The sequence below is a fragment of the Tachysurus fulvidraco genome, chromosome 25, assembly GCF_022655615.1.
Source record: "Tachysurus fulvidraco isolate hzauxx_2018 chromosome 25, HZAU_PFXX_2.0, whole genome shotgun sequence".
Lineage (NCBI taxonomy): Eukaryota > Metazoa > Chordata > Actinopteri > Siluriformes > Bagridae > Tachysurus > Tachysurus fulvidraco.
Genome location: NC_062542.1, coordinates 1,102,121 through 1,126,949, shown reverse-complemented (window position 1 = coordinate 1,126,949; position 24,829 = coordinate 1,102,121). Strand labels below are relative to the sequence as shown.

Here is a 24,829-nt window from a genome sequence, read left to right as displayed (position 1 = left end):
GTGAGCTCAGCCTCGTCTATGTGCCCTCTGTACTGGAGAAGCTGGACTAAACACACACGCGCACACATTTAGAATTGTGTGTGTGTGAGAGATCTGATGGACCATCGTCTCTGCTTGGCCTGGATCAACAGGCTGGTTTTATTTCGACTTTACAAATTGCTTTCTGTTTCTTTATAGAAAAACAGGAATTGATGGTTTGGACAGAAATGTGTGTGTGTGTGTCTGTGTGAGTGTTAATGCTCTGGGCATTTTATTTTTAAATAACTTGCGAGTAGTGAGACAAAACTAGGGTGTAAGTGTGTGAGTTCCTGCTGTATTATTCTCTCTAATGGAAGAGCTTTTTATATTTTTTGCTAGAAAATGACTAAAAAAATCACATCGCAATGCATTTTTACTCGCAGGGCGAAAATCGCTGCCTGAAGGAAGAGGTGTGTGTGTGTGTGTGTGAGAGAGACTCAGAGTGAGTGTGAAGTGTAAGAGGATGTAGAAGTTTACATGGAGAATAACTGCTGATTGTGTGTGTGTGTGTGTGTGTGTGTTGAGGGACACGTGTCATTTTTTTTTAATATTTAAAAAAAAAATTCCTTATTTATTAGCGATTAATTTCTAAAGGTTTGTATAAAAATGCTGAACTCTCTCATTACTGTCAGGTCTTTACTGTATAAAACACTGATTAACTGAAACTTTAATTATAGAATATTCATTTGGACAGCGACGGTCTGCTTTCTTTAATTGTAAAAGTGTATTTTTCTTCCTCCGGTCAGCCGGACGGAAGAACGACAGTCCGACTACTGAACTCCGTGTACATCGGAGGTTTAAACCTCAGGCTTGCGATAAGATTCTGATATTATTCGAGATACGACTAAAGTAGCTCCTGGGGACCAGTTTCTTCACCTCTAATTCACTTCCCGTCAGTCGCCGATCGTTCCGTCGATCCGAACCGTCCGATCGTTTCACACCTGCTACGACCCGAATCTCGGCCGAGTGAGGTTTAAGTTCACACCTACGTTCAGCTCATCGGCTTTGTTCAGCCGGGTGATGAAGTTTGTCGTTATAACACGTTATAATTTCACCCTGGAAACGACTTCTCTCTGTTTTAAAATATAGAGTATATATGTTTCGTTTGAAGGATGTGCTGATGATCGGTTACACACCGCATCGTGATATAACCGTACCAGTGTGACCGCTACACAAGCCACTCAAACTCAAGCTTCTCACCACAGCCCAGGTTTGATTACGCTAAAGCTAAAGTGCGGTATGTCCTACACCATCAGAGCAGCTTAGACCGGTTATAACGGTGTCCTGTGATTTCTTCGTCAAACGTTACTCTACGGTCACGTGATGCACTTCTGAGGACATAAATGAGAGTTAGCAATGAGACCAGACAGATTTATTTCCTCTGAAGGACCAGAAAAACTGGAAGCCGTCTGTTAGCATGATGTACTGATCGAGATTAAAGTTTGTCACCTTCATGATTAACATCGCTGTATAACAAAGACTAAAATAGCTGACTGACTTTTGTTTGTATCCCGTCAAGATTTAGAGCCTCCGATCGATCCGAATACGATCTTTTTGTTTACAGTAAAAACGGTTAACGTTTTATTTATTGACTCCGTTCCTAACTGAACGTCTACGCCGGAGTTAAAGCAGATAATCACAGACAACTCCGGGAGCGAGCGTTTCCTCTATAAACACGACGTGTCAGACGAGACCTAATATCTAAATCAGTGTGTGTGTGTGTGCTTTTTTTTTGTTTTTTTTTTTATAAAGCCTCTAAATTTCAACCAAATTGTCATTGAACTGGTTGACGGATTTTTAGTTTAACCCGACTGCGACATGCGGCGCGCGCACACACACACGTATACGGCATAAACGCACAAAACAGGTCGGATATGTTAATTTATATGAATGTAAATATTAATGTGTGTTGCTGCAGGTACAGATTTAGGGTGTGTGTGTGAGAGAGAGATTGTGTGTATTCACTTAGTTTCCAAAGCTGTGTAGTTTGTTGGTAGAAATGTGAATGATCTTTTTGTTCGTATTTGTTTTTAGATGATTGTAGCACAGATCCTGAGGTTATCACAGATCATGACGATGAGCTCTGGAGATACACGAGACGCCGTGTGATGGCGTACGCATCAGTAAGCAGGGTCAGGTTGCGTTCGCAATTAATGACGGCGTACTTCTCTGAAACGTTTTTTTATTTTTTGTTGTAAGTTTGAAAGCTTTCCTATGACCAAAAAAAATAATAATTCTAAAATCGTACGGATTTGTCTTAGGGTCGCTTTCTCGTAACCAGGAAAGGTTAGAGGTTTTAATGTGCTGACGGTTTAAGGGCAAAAAATCCCAAGTGTAAAAGAAGCCTCGATGCAAGTTTAGTGTTCCAGCTTTAAAAATGTCACTCGATGGGTTTTATTTGTACCAAACAGCAGGAACCGGGCGTTAAAGTGAACGTCATCGTTACAACCACAACGCCACGGTTGTTACGTTCAGCGCGTCGACGACACGTCGATTCTTTGGTTCATCAGTTCAGAACAGCCGTAGATAAATAACTGGTAGAGTTCCAACAACAAATCAGAATATTCTGGTATCTTTCGTATGATGCAAGACCCTGAACCAATCTGCTGTAAACGGGTCAATCGGGTGCCGAGCTCGAGCTTATTCGAGGTACCAATATTGTGCTGGTTCCTTTGGTACCGCACTAGTTAAATCTGATGAAGCTCTGGTCCATTTTTTCGGTTCTAAAGGCTCAATGCAGATTGAGTAACACTGTTAATTCAGGGTAGGCAGTGATGATGCAAGACACAACCTTCTGACTGATAGTTTCACAAACAGCTTGTGTAGGGAAAGAAAAGTACTGGGAAAGTACAGAATATGTTTGGGGGAAAAATCGCGACGTTATAAAACATTTTTGTGGGGCAGGGGTGGGTGGGAATTGTTATTCAGCATCTGTCTGTAAACATTCCCTTATGATCACCATCTAAAGAACGTAAAACCTCGATGTAAACAGTCGGAATTCATATAAATCTGTTTGGGATTTTTCAGTGGAACGTTAGGCCTCTTGCTAGAGACCGACCAAATCCCGCTAAACTCAGTGGTGTCGTTATCGTCTCGTTAAACGATCACTTTTCTAAGCAAACAATTTTTGCCATTCCTTGAAAAAGTTGCTTATTACTTTCATAAATCCTTAATAGGATTACAGCAGAATAATCCCAGAGATTTATAGGCAAAACTCGCAAATTTCTGGAACGTTGCACCATATAAAAAGTAAGATTTCCAGGAGGATATAAAACTAATACTTTGTTCTATTTTTTAACATAGAGAAAAGATCTTTGTACTAATTTGCAAATAAAAATGGTTTTTATAGCTTGGCTTTTCATTTGCCTGTCAGTTCTTGGAGGTGTGATGCAGCTCTTTGGTCTTACGGCTCTATTTCATCTGCGTATTAAAAGCTGTTAGATTCTGCACTTCAGGGTGTGGATCTCAAACGTAGTAACGGGATAATAATAATGTTTAATGGTTTAAAGCATGTGCGATTATTCTGTTTGTTGCTAGTAAAGACAACACGGCTAAGGATCGATTTGATGATTGATTTTAATTAAGATGTACTTACAACATTTAACAAGGCAGAACAAATCAGAACGTCAGGTGATAGTGCGCTGAATCGGAAATAAGTTATACGTTTATAACATGTTATAAGGAAAGTGGGTACACAGCATACCAGCGTCACTTAACCGTACATACAGTTAGCAAATACACCCCCCCCCAAAAAAAACAAACAGCTAACAGGAAGTTAGCTTATAATGTTAGTAGAAGGCAGCTAGCGTTACTTAAATGTGGGTCTGTGAACTGGTCCTCACTGGTATTTTCCAGTTGTATGCTAGTTAGCACTTTTTGTCAGATTAATTTTCTATTATCTTGGTCCTAGTTGACAAGAAATAGGTCACAAGGCAAGCAGCAAAGTAGAACGAAAGGAAATCGGCGCAATAGAAATGATAACAACTTTCGACCGCTTGCCGAATAAACTGATGAGTTTTAATCCCGTTTTAATCTCTTAATTTTTGTTTTCAGTTAGAGATTTAAGGGATTTAAGGGAACCATCACTTCATCAAACCTATTGCCTGTTATGATTGCCGAACCCACCCTTTCGTTTCCATGACTTTCGTATCCATGTAAAGTCATATTTGGTGTCGACATGCCGATGTCCGTTTGGGACAACTGGCTGGGAAACGGCTTTAAGTAACAAGGAGTTACCGACACCAGAAAGGTGCACAACCAAGATATACACGGGGACCAACACACAGTATGTTAGTCCAAGAGGTCCAGTCCATGTACAAGGATTCAGGTATCTTGGCATATCCCTGCCCCAAAATAACGGATTTGACGAACGAAGGCTGTTCGCTAGCTGATACGCACTGAAACGCAAAATGGTCGAGTAATCTGGGAATACAGAACAGTGAGGCATGAACAGAAAAAGGATTCCAGAAGGTCAGGACTTGTTGAGTGTCCAGAGGGGATCCAGGCTGCTGAGTGGGTCATCTCCATTTGGAGGACCCTGAAGACCATGGCCTTCCTGTGCCTGGAAAAAACTTTGCTTGCTGATTCGCTGTTTTCCACGGGAGCTGTTGTCTAGTGTGAAAGCTTCAGGTGTGAGCGAAGCCAGGAGGTCCAGGGATGATGGTGCTGGAGGAGTAGCTTCAGGTGCAGAATGGTTGTTAGCTACTGGTATTGGTGTGTATCCCTCAAACGCGTTACCCTGGTGGCTAGGAGGTGAAGGGGACTGCATCTTACCTGGAGAAGTAGGGCAGGAAATTGGGGGACTTAGTGAGACAGGAAGAGTGTCACCGAGAGAAGGATCTTCGAGGTCCTGGACTAGTGCCAGCTTGGGTTCTGGTCCTGCAGCAACAGAAGGCATTAGGTCCTGATTTGGATCCTGGTCAGACTCGACACTGGGTGGACGGATGCTGAGCCTAGCAACGGTAGCCTGGATGGAGCTAATGGGCATATCGCCTCCAAGAACGAGATCCTGAGCTTCTGGCTGTGAATACTGCTATACAGACACATCAAGGGTTATTGTCAGCTATTTAACAGCGCTCGTTAATCCTGAAATATCTTTGTACAAATCTACTGCTGAGTCTAAGCACAATAATCTAACAATAGTTTTAGATTCACCTTAACTGCTGCGCTGGTTGTCGACTTTTGGCTCGGGGTGGTAATGATGCCACGGCGCTGAAGCACTTGTTCTGCATGTTTCAGGACCGCCTCATAGCAGAATTTTAGATGTAACTATATAACAAAAAGGCAAAATACCAACAGGTTTTCCCCAGAAGGCTGAGTTTCTTAGATTCATTCATTCATCCATTTTCTACCGCTTATCCGAACTTCTCGGGTCACGGGGAGCCTGTGCCTATCTTAGGCGTCATCGGGCATCGAGGCAGGATACACCCTGGACGGAGTGCCAACCCATCACAGGGCGCACACACACTCATTCACTCACACATACACACTACGGACAATTTTCCAGAGATGCCAATCAACCTACCATGCATGTCTTTGGACCGGGGGAGGTACCCGGAGGAAACCCCCAAGGCACAGGGAGAACATGCAAACTCCACACACACAAGGCGGAGGCGGGAATCGAACCCCCAACCCTGGAGGCGTGAGGCGAACGTGCTAACCACTAAGCCACCGAGACCCCAGTTTCTTAGACTTCACACACAATTTAGATTAACCCTAGTCTAGACACAGACGGTCAGTTACGGAACAGAATTATAATCAAATTTAAAATAGACTTAATGTTTGTAGATATTATATACACACACACACACACACACACACCTTCTCCTGTAGCATATTCTTCCTCTGTTGTCTCATCTTCCTCACCAGCTGAGATAAATCAGGTATACCGTTCCCAGCCTCCAGCTCTTGTAATGCAGCATACAACAGGCAGAACGCTCCAGTTCGACCGACGCCAGAGCTGAAAATCGCAAGCACTGAAGGTAAACGTGTTGAAGTTTTGAGAGAATACAGAGGGTCGTATGTTCGGAAACTCACCTGCAGTGCACCACAACGGGTGTGTGTAAAGGGCGCTGGAGAAGGTAATGTCCGTGGACTTCCTGAATGAAGCGAATGAGGTTACTTTTACTCTCTGGCAATCCGCTGTTTAGAGAAATAACAGAAGAACGAAGCGACATTTATACCGTGCTTGACTAATCCCTTTGAATAAGAATAAGCATCGTTATTTTATGTGCTTTATCCTTACAGTTCAGGCCACGAGGTGTACTGCAGGTGGATAACCGTACGCTTCAAACTCTGATCTCGATACTGAAGTCCAATCATGCGCTCCACATGAGTGGCTGTAATTTTTTGGGTTGTCAGGCTGAGTGTGATCGATCCTTGAGTGATCTGCTGTCCTCTTTCGGGTGGAAAGTACCGCAAGACTTTTTGCTGTAAATGAAACAAAAAAAACCTGCTTATGACTTAAAAACTTAAGAGCGACCTGACAATACAAGGCCTTGAGTATGTGAGCCTTACCTTTTCAAGTTCTTGCTCGGACACCAGCATTACGATTAAAGACACTTTCTGCTCGTAGACCATGAGCCAGAAATCAGCAGCAGTTCCAGTAAGGGGTGCCTGGGTTGCGATAAGACGTGGACAATATGGTGAAAGGTCCTCTATAAAGCTGGCATTGATGTAGTCATCTTTGCCAGAGTGTAGAACGACTCTATTACAGTCATAAGGCATCACGTCCTGGTGGCGGTTTTTCATGGTGTAGCACCGGGCTATGGCAATAGAGAGCTGGCGAGAATCTTTCTCTTGCTGATCTTGTAGCTCTTTCCATCGAGCATCAAGTTCTGATAAACCTCCCTCTCCCGAGGGACGTTCCAAAGATTGGACAGTTGAACGAAATCTTTCGAGCTCTGCACAAAGCTGTGAGACCCTTTCTGGAGCTTGGTATGGATCACCTTGAATAATCTTTACTCCCTCTGATTTCTTGCGAAACTGTTCATCTTGCGGATCTGCCTTGGTGGGTAATAAGACATTGGCGGTGTCTTTGCTACCACCATGTTGGCTCTCGGGGCTTGAAGAGAGAAGATCATCTGTACTGGACTTCTGGTGCTGAAACAGTGAGTTGGATGATGGCAAAGGGCCAGATGAGGGCAGGGGCGTTGTTGTGGTCTGTGGAATTGCTGCACCTGCAACAGGTGTGAGAGCGGGAGAGGGTCTCTGAGGCACAATACCTAGTGAGGAAGGCCCTGGTGATGGAGAAGGTGACAGGGCGGGCAGGACATTGCTTGGCGTAGCCCCTGTTGCAGCTGAAGATGGTGGGATAATACCCTGAGGGAGTGACTGGAGTCCAGGTGTAACAGCTGGTCCAGAATGCTGTATTGGTCCAGGAGGAACGATTCCAGTTCCAGGGTAAGATGCTGGTGCCCCTGATGGTACCTGTGGAGGCAGAGTCTGGGGCTGCTGAGGAACTGTGGACTGGTGGGGAACTATAGGAATACCACCAGGATAACCCACACGTGTAGAGTGAGGAGGGAGATGGTGTTGAGGCAAGCTGATAGGTTGCTGGGTAATCTGTGAGGGCACTGAAGGATGAGAACCAGGAGGGAGTTGTGAGGGAATCTTGACATGGGACTGTGAGTGGAGAACATTGGTGTGCACTGGGAATTGTGCTGGCAGAGAAGCTGGAGGTAATGGAGTTTGGACAGGGACTGGAACCCTTGGTGTGATTGCTGGAAATACTGGCTGATAGGGAGGGAGAATTTGTTGATGGGAGTGGTGCGGTAATGGCTGGGAACCACTATGTACTGGTGGACGAGAAGGATGAGGTAAAGACTGGGAAACAGCAGGGACTGGTGAATGAGAAGAATGTAAACCTGGTTGGGAAACTGCAGGCATATGCAGGTGAGTGGGAGGAGACATTTGGGAGGAAGGTGGTAGCATCTGTGGCTGAGAGAGTGGAGGTATTTGTTGAGCAGGTGGTACCTGCTGTGAGGAAAGGGCTGTTTGTGAAAGAGGAATCGGGTGTACTTGCTGATTGAGTTGGGGCATATAGGGCTGGGAACAAGGGGGCATTTGTTTTACATTTGGTAAATGTGGCATAGAAACTGGTTGGGAGGTTGGGGTAATTTGTGGTTGCATGGAATGTTGGGGCAGCTGATTTGGAGCAATGGCATTCACAGGTTGACAACCAGGAACAAATGAAATAGGAGGATACACCTGCTGGGGCAGTGCCGATGGTGTAGAGTGAATATTAAATGGCTGTTGCTGAGTAATTGGTGTTCCAGGTGGTCTTTGGTGCACTATGTGGCGTAGATAGTGGGGCTGTGTTTGTTGTTGGAGTTGAGGTCCAGGTGCCGGCATATGGTGCCGAGCTGGCACCGTTTGGAACAATGGCTGCGGGTGGCTCGGCTGCGGATGGCCTTGAACGCGACTTTGGGGAAATGATTGAGGGGGCTGTGACTGTGGTAGAGGAGCTTGTACTCCCTGAGTTGGCTGGCTAACAGGAACACCAGGGTGATGCATATACTGAGGCTGAGAAGCCACTGCAGAGGGGGGATTATACACTGCAGGAGTGGGCATAGGGTGTCCAGGGGTAACAGGCATACCTGGCTGTCCTGGTGCTGGAGTGTAGCTGGGAATTGGTGTTTGCACACTGTCCACAGTGGTGGTAGAGGTGCGAATCGGAGTTGGTGTGCCCGATACAGCAGGCCGGGTTTGTAAAGATGGAGGGCAATAACCAGGCACTGAAGAAAGCTGAGAGATTTGAGGATTTGGCATTTGAGGAATCTGATGATGCTGGGGCATGGAGCCTGGTGGTAGACTGTGGTTGAATCCCTGGGTTGGGGGAAGCGTTGTAAAACGAGAGATCTGTGCTAGAAGTTCAGGAGGTGGTAGGTTTGGAGGAAATCGTGGAGGTGCATACAGAGCAGCTGCCCCATGATGAAAAGCATCTGGTATCATGGGCAGAGCGAATTCAGGAGGCAAACTACGAAGATCTTCTGGTATGTCTCCACCTAAGGCTAAAATGGCAGCATTCAGCTTGGCTATTTCAGGGTCCTCTATGCCAGAGGAATCCATATCTGGGGCTTTCTTCTGGGCTGGCTTTGGGGCTGTGGGCCTTTGAGGAACCTTTTTTTGGATCTCTCTGTTGCAAGAAGTTAGAAAACAAAGATTACTAAGCATGTAATGTTATTTTAAACTGACGAACATCACCACCTAACAGGAACAAATAAGTCTGGTGCTGGGAGATGAATGAAGGGAAAGACAAAGTGAAGGTGAACGTGAAGAGATCAATTACAGTTCAACATAATACACTGAAGCTCTTACTTTTCTAAAATGCCTTTTCTCTCTTCTTCCCTGGTCTTGCAGATTGTCTTAACCCTTTCTAAGAGGCGGGAAGCCTTAGTCTCCAAGTCTTCATAAAACTCTTTTCCCTCCTGTGATTTCTTCATTAGGTCCTCGTAGGCTTCATAAGAAGCAACAAGCATTTGTACTGTACTGTTCCATCTGCAGAATAAACGTGAAACATGAGTATAATGCAAGAATTTCTACAGAAGTTCATCAAAAACCTGTCCCTCTTAACTATGGATGTACCGATCCAAGCATTTTGAGTGGATCAGCTATCGTTGGTGCGTGACCGATCCAAATCTGATACCCGTGGTCACGGGCCTCAGAACCATTATATGTGGGTGGGACAGGACCCACCCACTTTTTAAGACCAATAATATTGGACCCACCCACTTTTACAGTCTCTATTCAGCGCATATGTCTTTTTTTATTACTTTTCAGAGCCAGTCGAATCCATTCTGCTTGAGGAATGCCCTAATAAATTAAATTCCATTCATTAGTTTTAAAGGTAGAAAAGAACACATATCGGACCGTCAAACGCTGGTATCGGAATCGGATCGGAAGAGAAAAAGTGGTATTGGTGCATCCCTAATCGTAACCCTTACTTTTGCTCCGTCTCGGCCAGGCTTTTGCGTACCGCTGCATACTGGACATTCGCGTCGGTCAGCGCTTTAAGGATGTTCTCTTGAGCAGATAGATTCTGATCGATGTACACCTTTACCTGTTCGTACTTCTTCAACTGCTCCTCAAATAACCTCTGAGAAAGACAAACCGACCAATTAAAATAACCCAGAAAACATATCTTGTATACCAGGCTTAAGCATCACATCACCGCATCGATCTGGGAATTAAAACAAATTCTAATCCAGTACTTTCATGTCTGCCCTCTCGGTGGTCACTAATGCAGCGGTGATGTCATCTTGCTGGATCAGTTCCCTCAGCTGCTTCTCAAGAGAACTGCGTTGGTCTTTCATTTCCTGTACTTTACCCAGAATCCTTTTCAAGCATTGGAGGCCTGCTACTTCATCTGGGGGGAAAAAAAATCGCAGAAAATTATTTTTCACTTGGTGACGATTTGTACATATCGCCCTTTCACGGTCAGATATATCGACAAGCACATACCTTCTGAAAGTTGTGGTCTAGGAAGGGCCTCTCTCAAAGTGTCCAGTGGTCCTCCCAGGAGTCGCAGGTTGCTAATGTGCAGATTCATGGCCCGGTGAAGCTCTGTGTTGGTGAAGCTTGCTTTTTCATGGGCCTCTAGGTATTTCTCGAGGTCCCGACGGAGCTCTGCAATGGCGGCAGGTTGGGCTGGGACGCTCTGTTTCCCTGCTACCTCCTCCAGCTTCTGGTCACCGGCTTCGTCGTCGTCTAACACCGACCGAATCTCCCTAAGCGAGGCCTCCACATCCGTGAACACACCTGATAATACTGAGATAAAATGGAGATGCAAATGAACTCTTCACTTTTACGGAGTTATCCGTGACCCAACGTTATTCGTTATATGTAAGACACACTGACATACTAACCCTGCATGGACTGTATTAGACTCTTCACTGTGTCTGGTCTCACGCTCAGAGCCGCACACTTCTCCATCAGGACAGAAGGAATGCTGTTGTACATGTCCATGTTGTCCACAGAGTCTGGGTCCAGATTTAAAGAGTCCATAAACTGTCTGAATAAACAAGACTATTTTATCTTGGCATGTTTTTAAAAACAACACACACCAGAGACCTCGCGATCAGACGTTTGTTACTCACTCTAACGTCTCGTTCTTGCTGTCTATTTTTGTCATGACATCTCGTAGCAGCTTGGCCTTTTCTTCACTGTGGATGAAAATAGGATGATGTATTATATCAACCACCAATTTGTCGGAACAAATACGAGCTGTTGACTGGTCGAAAGTTATTCATGTTGGCAGTGTCATTATGAGCAAAATTTCATGTTTAGCAAAGGCAACCTGGGGGGGTGTTAGCACGTTCACCTCACACCTCCAGGGTTGGGGGTTCGATTCCCGCCTCCGCCTTGTGTGTGTGGAGTCTGCATGTTCTCCCCGTGCCTTGGGGGTTTCCATCCGGGTACTCCGGTTACCTCCCCCGGTCCAAAGACATGCATGGTAGGTTGATGCCTGAGATAAGCACAGGCTCCCCGTGACCCGAGAAGTTCGGATAAGCGGTAGAAAATGAATGAATGAATGAATGAATGAACCTGTAGAGAGACGAGGCCTCATGAGCAGCCATAGGCACCAGCTTGGAGAAAATATCCGGTCCTGTCACACTGGGGTCCGTTGGATTCACAGGTAAGGCTTTGACCAGCGGTGCACCTGATGATAAAGGTATGAATGTTTTATTTAGTTTGTTTAAACATAATTTTAAGATAAAACTTATTTTTTTAATCCAACAAAATAGCGATATTTAACATTTTTAGAAACCGTATGCATAAGTTTAATAATAGTTTACAACTCTGACTGAAGGGTAACTCAAATACCTTTGACCGAAGGCAGCGTCTCCAGAGACGGCACAGCCTCGTGGTAAATGAAGTCGTTATCCTTCTTAGCGGAGTTAAATCTTAAATTTAAAGGAGAAAAAAGCAACGAGCGTCTTTTTAAACCGTAAGCGTTGCGGTATTTAGAGAGAGACTACATGATCTTTTGGTTACTGACTTCCCCCCGATGATGTCCATGGTGAATCGCAAGGCTTCTTGGACGCTGTCTGGCTGGCCTTTAGCCAACTTTATCGCTTCGTTCAGTTTGTCTAGTGAACTCTGTAGATAAGCGAGCTGTGAAGGAACGAGAACAAATGTACATAATACACTCACCGAGTCCATATTGAATTTAGAGGAGTTTAAAGTTAAAAAGGGACGATGAAAGTGGCATGTTTACCCTTTCTCCATATTTTTGCTGCTCTTCAGCTTGCTTTCCCATATGGAGCTGTAGAGAGACAAGACCAGTAAAACCATTTATAATATTCTTATTCATATCTCTCCCTCAAACTCTGTCTCCATGAGCTCGAAACTCATTTTCATAGTAATCCGGTTTGTCTCATGTGTGGGACTGTTTTCAGACTTGTCTACTTTTGGCGCACGATACGAAGTCGTTTAAAAGATTTTCATCATAAACTTACATGAGCGACAGAAGCAAAGTAGTAAATCTTCATCTGCACAAGTTTCTTCCAGTCTTTCTGGATCTTTCCAAGCATGGAGGCAGTGTCCGAGTTCTCCAAGGCACGGCAAGCCTCTTTATAATAGTCTACTACCTGAAGGCAACAGCGAGGAAATGAATTAGGACGGGGTTTTGTGTAATAGTCTAAAAGGATTTCTGCCATTAAATGTCTCTATGTATGTAGTAAAAAAAAAAAAAGTATATACACCGGATGATACCTGAGCGCTTATCCGTGCAACAAGGAAACTCTTTCTGTTGTCCAGCATGGACTTCTCCAGCAAACACTCCTGAGCCTGACCCTGGAAGCACAATCATCTGATTGTATACACTACCACATGTGTGTGTGTGTGTGTGTGTGTGTGTGTGTGTGTGTGTGTGTGTGTGTGAGTGTGTGAGTGTGTGAGAGAGAGAGAACAGGCAGGAGTGTGTACCAGCATGAGATTGATGTTGAGATTAAGGATCTGGTGACTCATGTCCACACTGTAGTTATGACTGAAGTGATCTCGCAGGTAGGCGAAGGCTCCAGCTGAGCACTGGAAATGTGTGCAGGACACCTTCATCCCCTGACGAGAGGAAGAGGAAAATAAAGGTGAGGGAAGAGACCCGAGATATGAGCTCCCAATAACCAACAAGAAGCTGTGTATGTGTACGTGTGTGTGTGTATGAGAGAGACAACACAAAGGATTACAACATACAGATTTACACAACCTTGTTATTGGTACACAACCTTGTTATTGGTACACAATTCCACAGTTAAAACACAATTCCACACTTATTAAACAGAGCAATAATCAGCTGAGAATATAAATATACAGATGGGAGTCTTTCAGCTTCTGTTTTGGCAAAAAAAATACCAGGAGATCCAAAAAAATAAGAGGAAACTTTTCACTTCAGCCCATTCGAAGGTGAATTCCTGATAATATCAGTAAGATTACATGTAAAAAAATTTAACAAAAGTAGAAACTGGAAGTCACATGACTATGCGAGATGCTGGGGGTCGATCTGAGCGATCTGTCACCTGCCAATAAAACACTTGCCTCCTCTGATACTCGGTTGTCCATCGCTCCCAGCATGGAGTGTAGTGCTCCTGCACAAGCAAAAACACAAATATGCCTGGAATCAGGAAACACAAGCACTTAACACACACACAATGGAGTCTGTGTGATACGGTCACTGTGCAGATGCTCACCCAAGTTGTACAAGATGCACGCTTGTTCGTAGCTGATGTCGTCATGCGTGACCGTCCTCCCTGAGAAGATCTCCGTCCTATCAGGGGAATGGGAAAGAAAAAAAACTGAAAATTTAACTATCACTACAGACAATAAGCACAATCCTGTATTGTGATGGTCAGAAGGTGTGGAATAAGTTTCTATAACAGCTTTAATCTTTGAAATCGTTGGAGTTCAAGCCGTTTTGAGCTATAAATCTATTGCTAATAAATATATAGTCTTAAATAAATATCTTAAATATTGAGTTTGAATATCTAAAAAAAGTCAAATGTTAATAACAAAAAATTGAGTGTTAAAGATTCAGCACAAGAAGCCTGATATCCAGCTGTGAGTATTGTTGTGCATTATGATTTATCACAATATCACATCATGTCTATTCTGAATGGAAAAGCAGAAGGGAAGCAGAAAAACCTTGGACTTTATTTTTAATTAAAATAAACCCCTTTAGGTAAGTGATTAAGTAGAGCTGCAGGTCAACGCTTGCATGATAGTGCAATAATTTGACAGAAGTCACAAGTTGGGAAATCTGACCAGGACACCGGGACAGCAGCTTCCTGCCCGGGACCCAAAGGCACACGGCTCTGCAGGTAGTGCAGTTGCCCGAAGTATTTGCGTAGTGTACTGCAGCCCTCGAAGTCCCGTGTCACGTTCACCGCACTCTAAAGGAAGTAAACCGATGGTTAGATAAAAAGTCCTGGAAACTACCTGGTGAGATCTTTTACATCGTTCGCTCACCTGCCGTAACTGTTCCAGCTTCTTCAGGGACTCGTTGTAGTTGTCTGGATCCTCACCGTAATTCCTCAGTATGAACTAACAGAGCAAGAGGAAGAATATACACACACACACACACACACACACACACACACACACACACACACACACTTTCTAACATGAAAATAATCTACACTTGATTAAAACAATTCGATCCAATTAAACTTCTAGAAGAAATTCTTTGTGATTATGTAACTTTATTATTACATCACATTTATATATTATAAACATACATTAGTGACAAAAACCGGTTCTGCTTTAAAACCTATAGAAAACAAATACTTGCTAAAATGTCAGCTAGACATCTTGGTGATAAATATTTAATCTGTCATTTCTTATTTTAAAGTATTTAGAATAAACAGATGTTTACGCCCATGCTACAGCATTAGCCATGCACATACACACGCGTTCTATTTTTCCTAACCGTATTACGTCAAATCCCGCCTACCCTACGATGATTGGCTCATAAAAATCGTGTTCTTATGCGCTGTCATTGGCTATTACTGCAGTCACACAGGCTCCACCAGTAGACATTATCCAATCACAATGCAAGACGCGGTATGCGGGTGGGGAAAAAACACAACACAATTATGGTTAGCTAAAAAAGCTAGTTATGTAGCGTGATATGTTCGGCCACCTATTAGCGTCTCCGCCCAAAATAACACGAATGGTGTTAATTAAAGAGACAAGTTAAGATATTATTCGGGTTTTTATCGTAATGTTTGAGTTTTTCCTCACCTGTTTAACAGTCGAACTAAACTGGAAATCTCCAGCTTCCTTTAAATCCAACCAAATCATCGGCATTCGCGGCACCGCCTCCATCTTCAGCCGGCGAACCTGACGTGCAAAACAATATTTACACGCGGTCTGATCTAAAACAAAGTGTAAATCCTCTGGTGTTAATCCGTGTTTTCTAATCTAAACCACTGTGTCATGTCCCAAGGAAACTGCTGATGTTTCGGATATGACGTAACTGCGTAGGCTGATTGGAATTATGGGTAATGTAGTTGTTACCCACTAGGAATAAATGGTCGCAGGAGGTTCCGCCATATTGGAACAAAAATGTACCGCTATACGGTTATACACCTGTTCATGGCTGTGTGTAAATAAACCAATAAAAGTAATGGATATTATAATAAGAAAGTGGCCAATTACCCCATTAACCTTATAAAAATAAACAAATGATTGATGAATATATACATATGTTTAAATGTCCTGCTGCTATCATGAGAACTCAGTTAGCCTGTTAGCTATTAGATAGTTTACTGGCTCACAGGATGAATAATGCTTAAAATATAAAATATAACATCACTGAAACACTACATACTAGTTTGTATTTAAATGCTTTCGTTTAATCATTTACAATAAATGACTTTTTGTACAAAAATTCAATCAAAGTTTAAGTTTAGCATTGCATTACACTGCAGCATTAGCTGTTCTTTGTTAGATTAGTGTGACGATAAAAATGACTTAAATTTTTTATATAATTCCCATATTTCTTGTGTGTGTTTGTGTGTGTTTTTGTGTGTCTTTGTGTGTGTATATGTGTTTGCGTGTTTGTTTGTGTGTGTTTGTGTGCGCGTGTGTGTCTGTGTGTGTTTGTGTGCGTGTGTGTGTTTGTGTGTGTTAGATTAGAAGGATTCTGCCATTTTTGTCCACACAGGCCGCTCAGGTACTTGTTCAGTCTCTTGTCATTTCTAGACCGGATTACTGCAATGCACTGCTGGCAGGTCTACCTATGAACACAATCCATCCTCTGCAAATGATCCAAAATGCAGCTGCCCGGCTTGTTTTCAACTTGCCAAAGTTCTCCATACCACCCCGCTGCTGCGATCCCTCCACTAGCTTCCGGTAGCTGCACGCATCAGATTCAAAACACTGATGCTGACCTACAAAGCCAAAAATGGACCAGCTCCCTCTTACCTAAAAGCCCTCATCACTCTTCGCGTCTGCCAAATGCTGTAAATGTAAATGTAAAATATGTGTGTTTGTGTGTGTGTGTGTGTTTGTGTGTGTGTGTATGTCTGTGTGTGTGTGTGTATGTGTGTGTGTTTGTGTGAGTGTTTGTGTATGTGTGTGTGTGTGAGTGTGTGTGTGAGTGTGTGTGTGTGTGTGTGTGAGTGTGTGTGTGTGTGTGTGTGTGTGTGTGTGTGTGTGTGTGTGTGTGTGTGTGTGTGTGTGTGTGTGTGATGGAGCAGGGCTATTTAATTTGAGCGGTTTTTCGTAGATCATTAAAACATTTTTTCAATAAAACATTTTTTGTGGCACAACTTCTGTAAAACATCCTATAAATGCGCTGGTGCTGTAACTGTTCTGTATTGTATTAGAGCCAAACGCATTCATATTAATATTCATATAAAGCTGTGATATTCAGCTGCACAACTGTCAGAGCTGCTGTAATGGATCACTACCTTCTGATCAATCTCCTCCCCCAGTCACAGTTTGTTAACGTTTGGTACACACTGATGAAACTTCTTCTTTTTGCACACAGTATTTTCTCCGGAAACACATTCTACTTCTCATTTATTTTTTCCCCCTCAGTGAGCTGAGCGTACAGGTAGACACAAAGCTGCTCACAGTTTCACTAACAGCAGGGATGAAGATGCTGCTCCTGGTTCTGGTTCTACTCACGCTGTCCGGTATGAAACTTCAACTCCAATCGCTCAGTGTCTTACTCACATTAATTCAGTGTTGTGTGTTTGTCCTGTTTGCTGATTCATGCTGCAGTGTGTACTGCATTATATACAGGCACAAATATAGTTCATATTCATTTTTGCCTGTTCAAAAACTGCTATTGATGTAAATTTGATATTAATTGTTTTTAACTTTTAAATATATTATTAGTACATTTTTAAATGCTAATAATACCAGAGTGCTGTTGTAATTCTTTAACGTACAGATGAATAAGAACTTAAACCAGATGTAATCGAATGATCTTTGTATCTCACTTCTGTCTTTTTATGAGGAACGTACTGCTGTATTTTGTATAGATTTTGAATTGCCTTACTATTTACTCCTATGATTTGAGGGACCAGGTTTTTTTTTCTTTCAACAATCTAAATCATACACCAATTTTGGTAAAAGACTATATAATATTAATATATAATATGTATTAATTATTGTTTTTATTCTGTTTATTCTGCTTTCGCTGTACACGGCCGTTTGCTCATCTTGTAATTGTGATGTGAAATCACCTGAACCGGGTTTCAACTTAAACACAGGAAGGTGTTTAAACCCACCGTATGTTTACGACAGTTCATTAAACACCAAGTCAGACTTTGAGTTCACTGGAGACGACAAATCAGACTGTACTTTATTAATCCACAATGTACAGTTCAGTTATTCTGGAGTTTACAAATTCAGATTTATTACTAATGTGACCAGATGCACGGGTTAGCCTGGAGTCACTTCAGCTGCAGGTATGTTTTTAACAAAAAGGGCATGGTGTTACGGGAAAATAATCACTGACCTGGTGGTGTGATGTAGCCTGAAATAGCCTGATTATTTTCCTACATACATCTTAATTAAAGTGTTTTATTTCTTTTATATCACAGCAGGTTTGTGAAATAAGCTTCTTTTTCTTTATAAAGTTTATACCTTTGGATTCTCCTTTGTTCCTGTTCACACCAGCTAATCCGGGGTTTTGGTTTTTTGGGCCAGTGTCAGTCGTCTTCATGCTGCACTGGTTACAAACTCACTTTCTCACCCAGAAAATCCTTGTAATCCTTTTCTGGGTAATTTGTATATTTTAGAAGTATGCATTCTTAAGTTAGCTATTTTTCCTCCATAACCAGTACAGAGTTTTTTGGCCTGAACTTATTATTTATTTCCTAATTTGGAGGTTTCTATTCATCCTCCTTCACTGCTCTGTGCTTGGGTTCTATCACGTGAGTATTATGTAGCTCTGGCTCACTCTTATTGCGCAGGTCTCCCTATTATCAGTAACTGAGATAAAATCCAGCATTGAGATTTTAGTCACTGTTACTGGCAATGGATCCAGGTTAATATTTATATAGAAATGCCCCATTATCTGATTGTTGTATGCAGTAGAACTAACTGTGAAAAGATAGTTCATATTCTTACTCAAGTTATAGCAGTAAAAATTTAGAGAATTAACCAACACCCTCTGACCAATCAGGATCCAGAATTCAGCAGTGCTGAAATGACATAAAACATGTATTAGTTTAAAAAAAATTATATAACTAATATAATTAAACAAAATCAGACTTTTAAGATTCTACCTTATCATCACCCTCTCAGTCCTGAGTCTTTCCTGCACTTCACCTGCACTTGGGAAACCGGTGAGACGTCAGGATCTGAAACCATCGGCCTTCCTGTCGAGAGTGTGTTCATCTGCTCATAACTTTCATGCTTCTTTCTGTGTTTATGTGTCTCTGTGTTGGAATATATGAAGAAATATCTAAGATATTGATGGGATCTGTACATGCTTCCTCTTCAGTGTAGATCTTGAAAGAGTTTATTTTGTTACTTATTTTTCAGGTGTTCTTACTCAGATCAGAGACTGGGGTGTGAAATATCCTGATAAACCGATCTGTGCTGTGAGAGGATTCAGTGTCTCCATTCCATGTTATTATTCTTATCCATCAGATGGTTATAGTGTGGTACAAAAGCTTTGGTGCTCGATGAACTCAAACACAGATTTTTGTAAAAACCCACCGTATGTTTACGACAGTTCATTAAACACCAATCAATCAGACTTTGAGTTCACTGGAGACGACAAATCAGACTGTACTTTATTAATCCACAATGTACAGTTCAATTATTCTGGAGTTTACAAATACAGATTTCTAACTGATGTGAATGGTGGTAAATGGACAGGTGAACCTGGAGCGACTCTACAAGTTACAGGTAAATGCCGTGGTTAAAAAAATCTTTATGCACATAATGAAATTTCCTTAAGGTTCCCCTGAGAAGGATTGTTTTTATATTAATGACCTGATTTTCTCCTAAAAGCACAAGCGAATCAATATAATGTGTATAGAAACCTGTGACGAGTGAAAAGTCATCAAATTTTGAATCTTATATAGAATCTTTTGGAAGAACAATTTAACAAAACACACTATATTAAAATGTCGTTAAGCTGAGTCACTGACGTGGCGTCTTTCCTGCTCTCTGAAAAAGATTTAAAGGTGTCACTAATCAGACTCAGTGGAAACGGAACCCTTAAACAAGGAGACTCCTTAAATCTGACATGTGATGTGAACTGCACACACACTTCCTCACAGTTTGTGTGGTCTAAGAACATCCAGAGTTTAAATACATCAGGACCCGTTCTTCACTTTCCTGCTCTAACCCTGAGGGATTCTGGGGATTACACCTGCACTTGGGAAACCAACGAGACTTCAGGATCTGAAACCATCAGCCTTCACGTGGAGGGTGAGTCCATCTGCTCACAATAATCCTGGAGATTTAATATCAGACTGGATATAATGAATCCTAAAGGAAAAGAAGATATCAGCTTGACATTACACTCCTTTAGCAAGTGACTTGTTTTTCTTGTTTTCTTTTCTACAGGTGAAAATCCTGACCAGTGGCCAGTTGTTGCTGTGGTGATAGCTGTAGTGCTTTTCATCATCTTGGCCATCTTAGGAGCTGTGATTTACAAAAGGAGGTAAATCTTTCCATACAAACAGGACGATACAGAGAGGCTCCTAAGGTTCAGAAATGCACCACTTTTTATAACATTTACTTCATGGGTGCATTCTGGTGGTCCATTGGCGGGATCCTGCGCTCTCGTTGATGTGGCCTGGGCTTGATTAGACTGGGCAGGGAGCAAATTCCCCAACTGAAGTGTTAATCCTCAGTGCCAGTTCCAAGCCAGGATAAAATGGGAGGTTTGAATCAGGAAGGGCATCTGGTGTAAAATATCCAAACCAAATATCCACTGTGGTGACCATGAAAAGGGAAAAACTGAAAGATTAACAACAGTATGCCTTCATGGAAGTATGCAGTCATCCTGAGGAGATTAGCAGGATGTCTGATGTCATAGAGCAAAGTATTATTCAAGCACTCATTGAACAGGAAGAGTAAGTAAAGCCCAGAGAGTCAAGCCCTCACAGCCATGGAGTATTGGAAGAAATGTCTAAAATTACTGATAAAATCTGTACATGCTTCATCTCCTGTGTACATCATGAAAGGTACAAATCCAGGAGTCTGGATCTACTTGCTTTATGTCCTTACCAGTCATAGCAGATCTTCTTGTAGACCTGGTGTCAGTTGTCAGTCAAACAGTGAGGTGAGATCGGGGTGAATGTCTGTGAAGAACAAACCGTCCTTTTATGAGGACCTGCTGCATCTGCAAAATGTTTAGGTTGAACTTTTTTGCTTTGGATTTGGAGACATATTCTGTTCTCTGCTGAAGGAGCAAAAAGAGGCAAATATAAGATTGTGAACATTGTAATTCTGAGTAAATAACAGCTCACACTAATATTAATAAGGTTCCAGCGTGATATTTGACAAACCCCTGAATCTGCCATGATGCGATCTGAGGTTCTGATATTTATGTAACCAGACGGACGACGGAAAGGTTCGGAGTCAGGGGTTAATTTGAGAATGATGATGTTGAGAAGGACTATTTTAAAGTTCTGGACAAATCACATTGCTGGGCTGTTTAACTACTAAAACATTTCTGTAACAGTATGACTTTCTTTACACACCGGTTGTATAATAATATTAATAATAATTAATAATAATTGATTTATGACTGTTGCATGAATTAATTTCAAGCACTGCCTTTTAAACTGAAAAATCAATCCAAATCACTAGATTGTTACCTCTACAGCAAACAAATGCCCAAATGAAAGCTGGGGCATCCACTGTGTTGTGGTATTGGGGCAAAAAGGTAAAAACTGTTAATCAGGTCAAAAGCATTGGACAGATGAAATCTTTGCTCTGAACTGAGGATCTAATGAGATCAATGTTTGTCAGTTATGCAGAAGATGGAAATATCGTTGTGGTCATCATTAGTTTCTAAAGAATTGAGTGATTAACTATGCTGGTGGTTTCTAGTCTTCTTCTCTGAAGTTTACCTCATGCACTGATGTCACAGTGAATGATGATGATGATATTAACTCAGTGACATTTTTCTGATTCTGCCAGGAGGAAAGACGAACCTTTAGAGGACAAGAACGAAAAAGCTGGAGCACAAACACAGGTATGACATCGTTAATAGGTGACGTTTAGTTCTGCACAGCAGAGACTGAAGTCCATTCAAACCAACACGAATACATCCTTCCTACTCCTTATTCTGAGTTCTTAGTCGAGCCTGACACTTATCAGCCAATCAAAAAAAGAGGCTACACAATAGCCAATCAGAAAATAGCACTATCTGGGTAAGATTTAACGCAACAACCAATTAAAAAAACATTCATTAGTGAGGATATTTTCGATGGTCAAAACGAAACAACCCTGACCCTAAAAATGGCATATTTGTAGTGATAAAGGAGTCCAGAAAGGCAACAAACACAATAAACAACACTAGTCATAATCTCTCTCTCTCTCTCTCTCTCTCTCTCTCTCTCTCTCTCTCTCTCTCTCTCTCACACACACACACACACACACACACACACACACACACACACACACACACACACACACACACACACAAATTAATAAATGGAAATTAAAAAAATACTTTGTATGTTGTTAAATTGCGGTCAGTGATCCTTAGCAAGCACAACAACTCCCGATTATTTTTTTTTTTCCTCATGGGGTGTGTGTGTGTGTGTGTGTGTGTGTGTGTGTGTGGGGGGGGGTGTCTCGTGTCACGCTTGCCTGTCTTCAAAACTTGAGAGCCCTGCAGTTATATGAACAATAAGGAGACCAGTGAGAATGAGGTGGATGAGAGCAAAGCAACGATAACATTAATACTTTATGTTTTTGCTTTATTTATGTTACGCATCTTTCAAAATCTGAACGTTTTGAGGTCACTTCCCAGAACTGACTTTACTGACCTTTTAAATCAAATACAAAACTTAATTTTTGTTCTTCTTTGATATTTCATTTCGCAAAACCGAGATAAAAGTATTAATAGATTGCGTATCTGATATTCTGGTTAAATGGTAATTTGATTCACTGCAGGTAAAGCAGCTTCCTCAGTCTAATGAAGAAGTGCCACAGCAGGAGGAAGTGACTTATGCGACTGTGTCTATCAAAGGCAACGATCTGAACACGGGGTAAGAACTAATGCTATGTAGATATGAGATGTGAGTTCAGGTGAAACGTTTGATAGCTGACATTTTACATAACATAAATAAATGACATAAATAAAATAGACTGATGATTTAAGACTGAGAATTGACAGATCTTTCTCATTTAAGCTCAGTGAAGCTCAGTTCTGTCAGTTTCTAATAATTATAATATAAAAATAGGCTGAAACTCTTTCACAGCATGTTTGTAAGCTGTCTATCTTTATTCAAACACTATGTATTTGTTTGTGATCGCAGGCATGTCCATGCTGAGAAGCCGAAAGAAGACATTTCCGTTATCTACAGTTCTGTGAAAATAAAATGATCGATACGAAATTAAAATGATAAAATTGAAGATCGATGATCTTGAGATGTTTTTGATCCTCAGACAGTATACGAATGTGTAAAAACAACTCGGAAACTCTAGATGCTTTATAGAACTAGAAGCTCGACTCGGAGTGCACACCGAGGAGCTATTACACACACTGATCCCTGACACACGTCTCCTGCTTGATTGGTCCTACTTGTGCTACTCCTGCTTTCTTTACCTACGAGATTTCGACTCTGCTTCCGTCCGCAGTAGATAATCTCGACTGGATGCCACAGGTTTGAATTTCCCGAGACCTTCTGCGTAATTATAAAGATTACATCATGCTGCTGATGAACTGCTTGAACACAATACTGTGTGCATTTTCTCTGGGATCCTGTTACAACTGTAGAGGATCTGTTTTCTCTGTAGTTCTGGTTCCTCTCCAGGTTCCTGCCTCATGAGGTTTTTATTTCTCTGTCACCTCTGGATGGTCAGATTAAGGGTCTAAATCTACATCCAGATTTCCTTGAAGCTGCTTTGTTGGTAAAAATGCTGCACAATAAATGTAACTGATTTAAGTTTTAAAATTAAATTTAAAAAATTTGTATTCACTTGTTTTTAATGTTGCAGATGATGATTTATAGAACGTTTGTTCGAAGCTGTGATACTATATCGCATTCGAATTTTCTGTTTTTATTTTTAACTATTAAACAAAAATATCAACAGAAAAAATTGTGTAATTCACTTTTTGTTCACTCACAACAAACATTATCAGGAATTCTGTGGCCACTTCACAGTAATGTCATGGAGATGTCACGCTTGCCTGTCTTCAAAACTTGAGAGCCCTGGTCATGAATACGAAGAGGACTTAATTATACATTGTACATTTCATTTAAAAGTAACATTCAGCCCAGCGTCTTTTTTCTTAAGGTTAGTTCAAACTGCTCAAAATATTTTGTTGCCTGCAGAAATAAAAATTGCGTTTACTCGGTAGCAGTTCATTGATTTCATAAATGCAACACTACAGTTTTTTCTACACTTACCATAAATGTAAAAAATGATATATGCAGTGTTCTCTTCATTTTAGATGTCAAATGGGTTTTGTGGCTCCCTGTGTTTTTTTTTCTGTGGGAAACGGCTACAAATGGCTCTTTGAGTGTTTAAGGTTGCCGACCCCTGGTTCAGGCCTATACACACACACACACACACACACACACACACACACACACACACACACACACACACACACACACACACACACACACACACACACACACATACTTACATACACACACACACACACATACATACATACATAATACACACACACACACATACACACATACACACACATACACAAACATACACACACACACACACACACACATACACACACACACACACACATACACACACATACACACATATACATATACTCACACACACACACATACACATACATACATACATACATACATACATACATACATACATACACACACACACACACACACACACACACACACACACACACACAGTATCACCTACAGTGTCAAGCCTTAAAAAAAATTTATTTAAACAATAAGCCTCCAAAATAATGACATTATGTCAGACTTTAAATAACTTTTTTTGTGTATCGGTGGTGTAAGTTGTGTTTCGGTGCTGTCACAATTGTGTCAGCACCAAGAAACAGAGAGAAAGAGGAAACAACTGAATAAGAAAAGACAATCAGATGAAGGACAAAGAAAGAGCGAGAGCTAAATCGGCCCTTTCGCATTGCTATTTTCTCTAAAGCACT

General features: G+C 41.7%; 3 protein-coding genes across 5 annotated transcripts in view; 2 read left to right on the top strand and 1 right to left on the bottom strand.

The window, feature by feature from the left end:
* The window catches only part of LOC113634370 (SREBF chaperone), a 19,206-nt gene extending 18,497 nt beyond the window's left edge, over positions 1-709 (top strand). Inside the window, exon 23 of the mRNA XM_047808681.1 lies at positions 1-709. This exon is cut by the window's left edge and continues 196 nt beyond it. Within this exon, the coding sequence (XP_047664637.1) occupies positions 1-50 (50 nt within the window). The 3' untranslated portion in view covers positions 51-709.
* Positions 710-3,576: 2,867 nt separating this feature from the next.
* ptpn23a (protein tyrosine phosphatase, non-receptor type 23, a) lies at positions 3,577-15,494 on the bottom strand. Of its 3 annotated transcripts, XM_027133283.2 has the most exons (25): positions 15,253-15,494; positions 14,479-14,553; positions 14,275-14,402; positions 13,704-13,780; positions 13,552-13,601; positions 12,946-13,077; positions 12,733-12,813; positions 12,477-12,608; positions 12,236-12,283; positions 12,017-12,132; positions 11,842-11,921; positions 11,563-11,677; positions 11,115-11,180; positions 10,884-11,029; positions 10,480-10,785; positions 10,230-10,384; positions 9,963-10,114; positions 9,337-9,516; positions 6,535-9,154; positions 6,263-6,447; positions 6,055-6,159; positions 5,839-5,977; positions 5,173-5,286; positions 4,792-5,050; positions 3,577-4,695 (listed from the first exon to the last, which is right to left on the bottom strand). In XM_027133283.2, the coding sequence occupies exons 1-25, from the start codon at positions 15,334-15,336 to the stop codon at positions 4,490-4,492; spliced, it is 5,751 nt and encodes a 1,916-aa protein (XP_026989084.2). In that variant the 5' UTR covers positions 15,337-15,494; the 3' UTR covers positions 3,577-4,489. The 3 variants fall into 3 exon arrangements, with proteins under 3 accessions (XP_026989084.2, XP_026989082.2, XP_026989083.2); XM_027133281.2 differs by having other exon boundaries at positions 3,577-5,050; XM_027133282.2 differs by having other exon boundaries at positions 3,577-5,047.
* Positions 15,495-17,000: 1,506 nt separating this feature from the next.
* LOC113634371 (basigin-like) lies at positions 17,001-23,638 on the top strand. The gene is made up of 7 exons (XM_027133286.2): positions 17,001-17,153; positions 19,015-19,383; positions 19,657-19,911; positions 20,050-20,146; positions 21,634-21,688; positions 22,615-22,709; positions 22,980-23,638. The coding sequence occupies exons 1-7, from the start codon at positions 17,111-17,113 to the stop codon at positions 23,044-23,046; spliced, it is 981 nt and encodes a 326-aa protein (XP_026989087.2). The 5' UTR covers positions 17,001-17,110; the 3' UTR covers positions 23,047-23,638.
* The last annotated feature ends 1,191 nt before the right edge of the window (positions 23,639-24,829 follow it).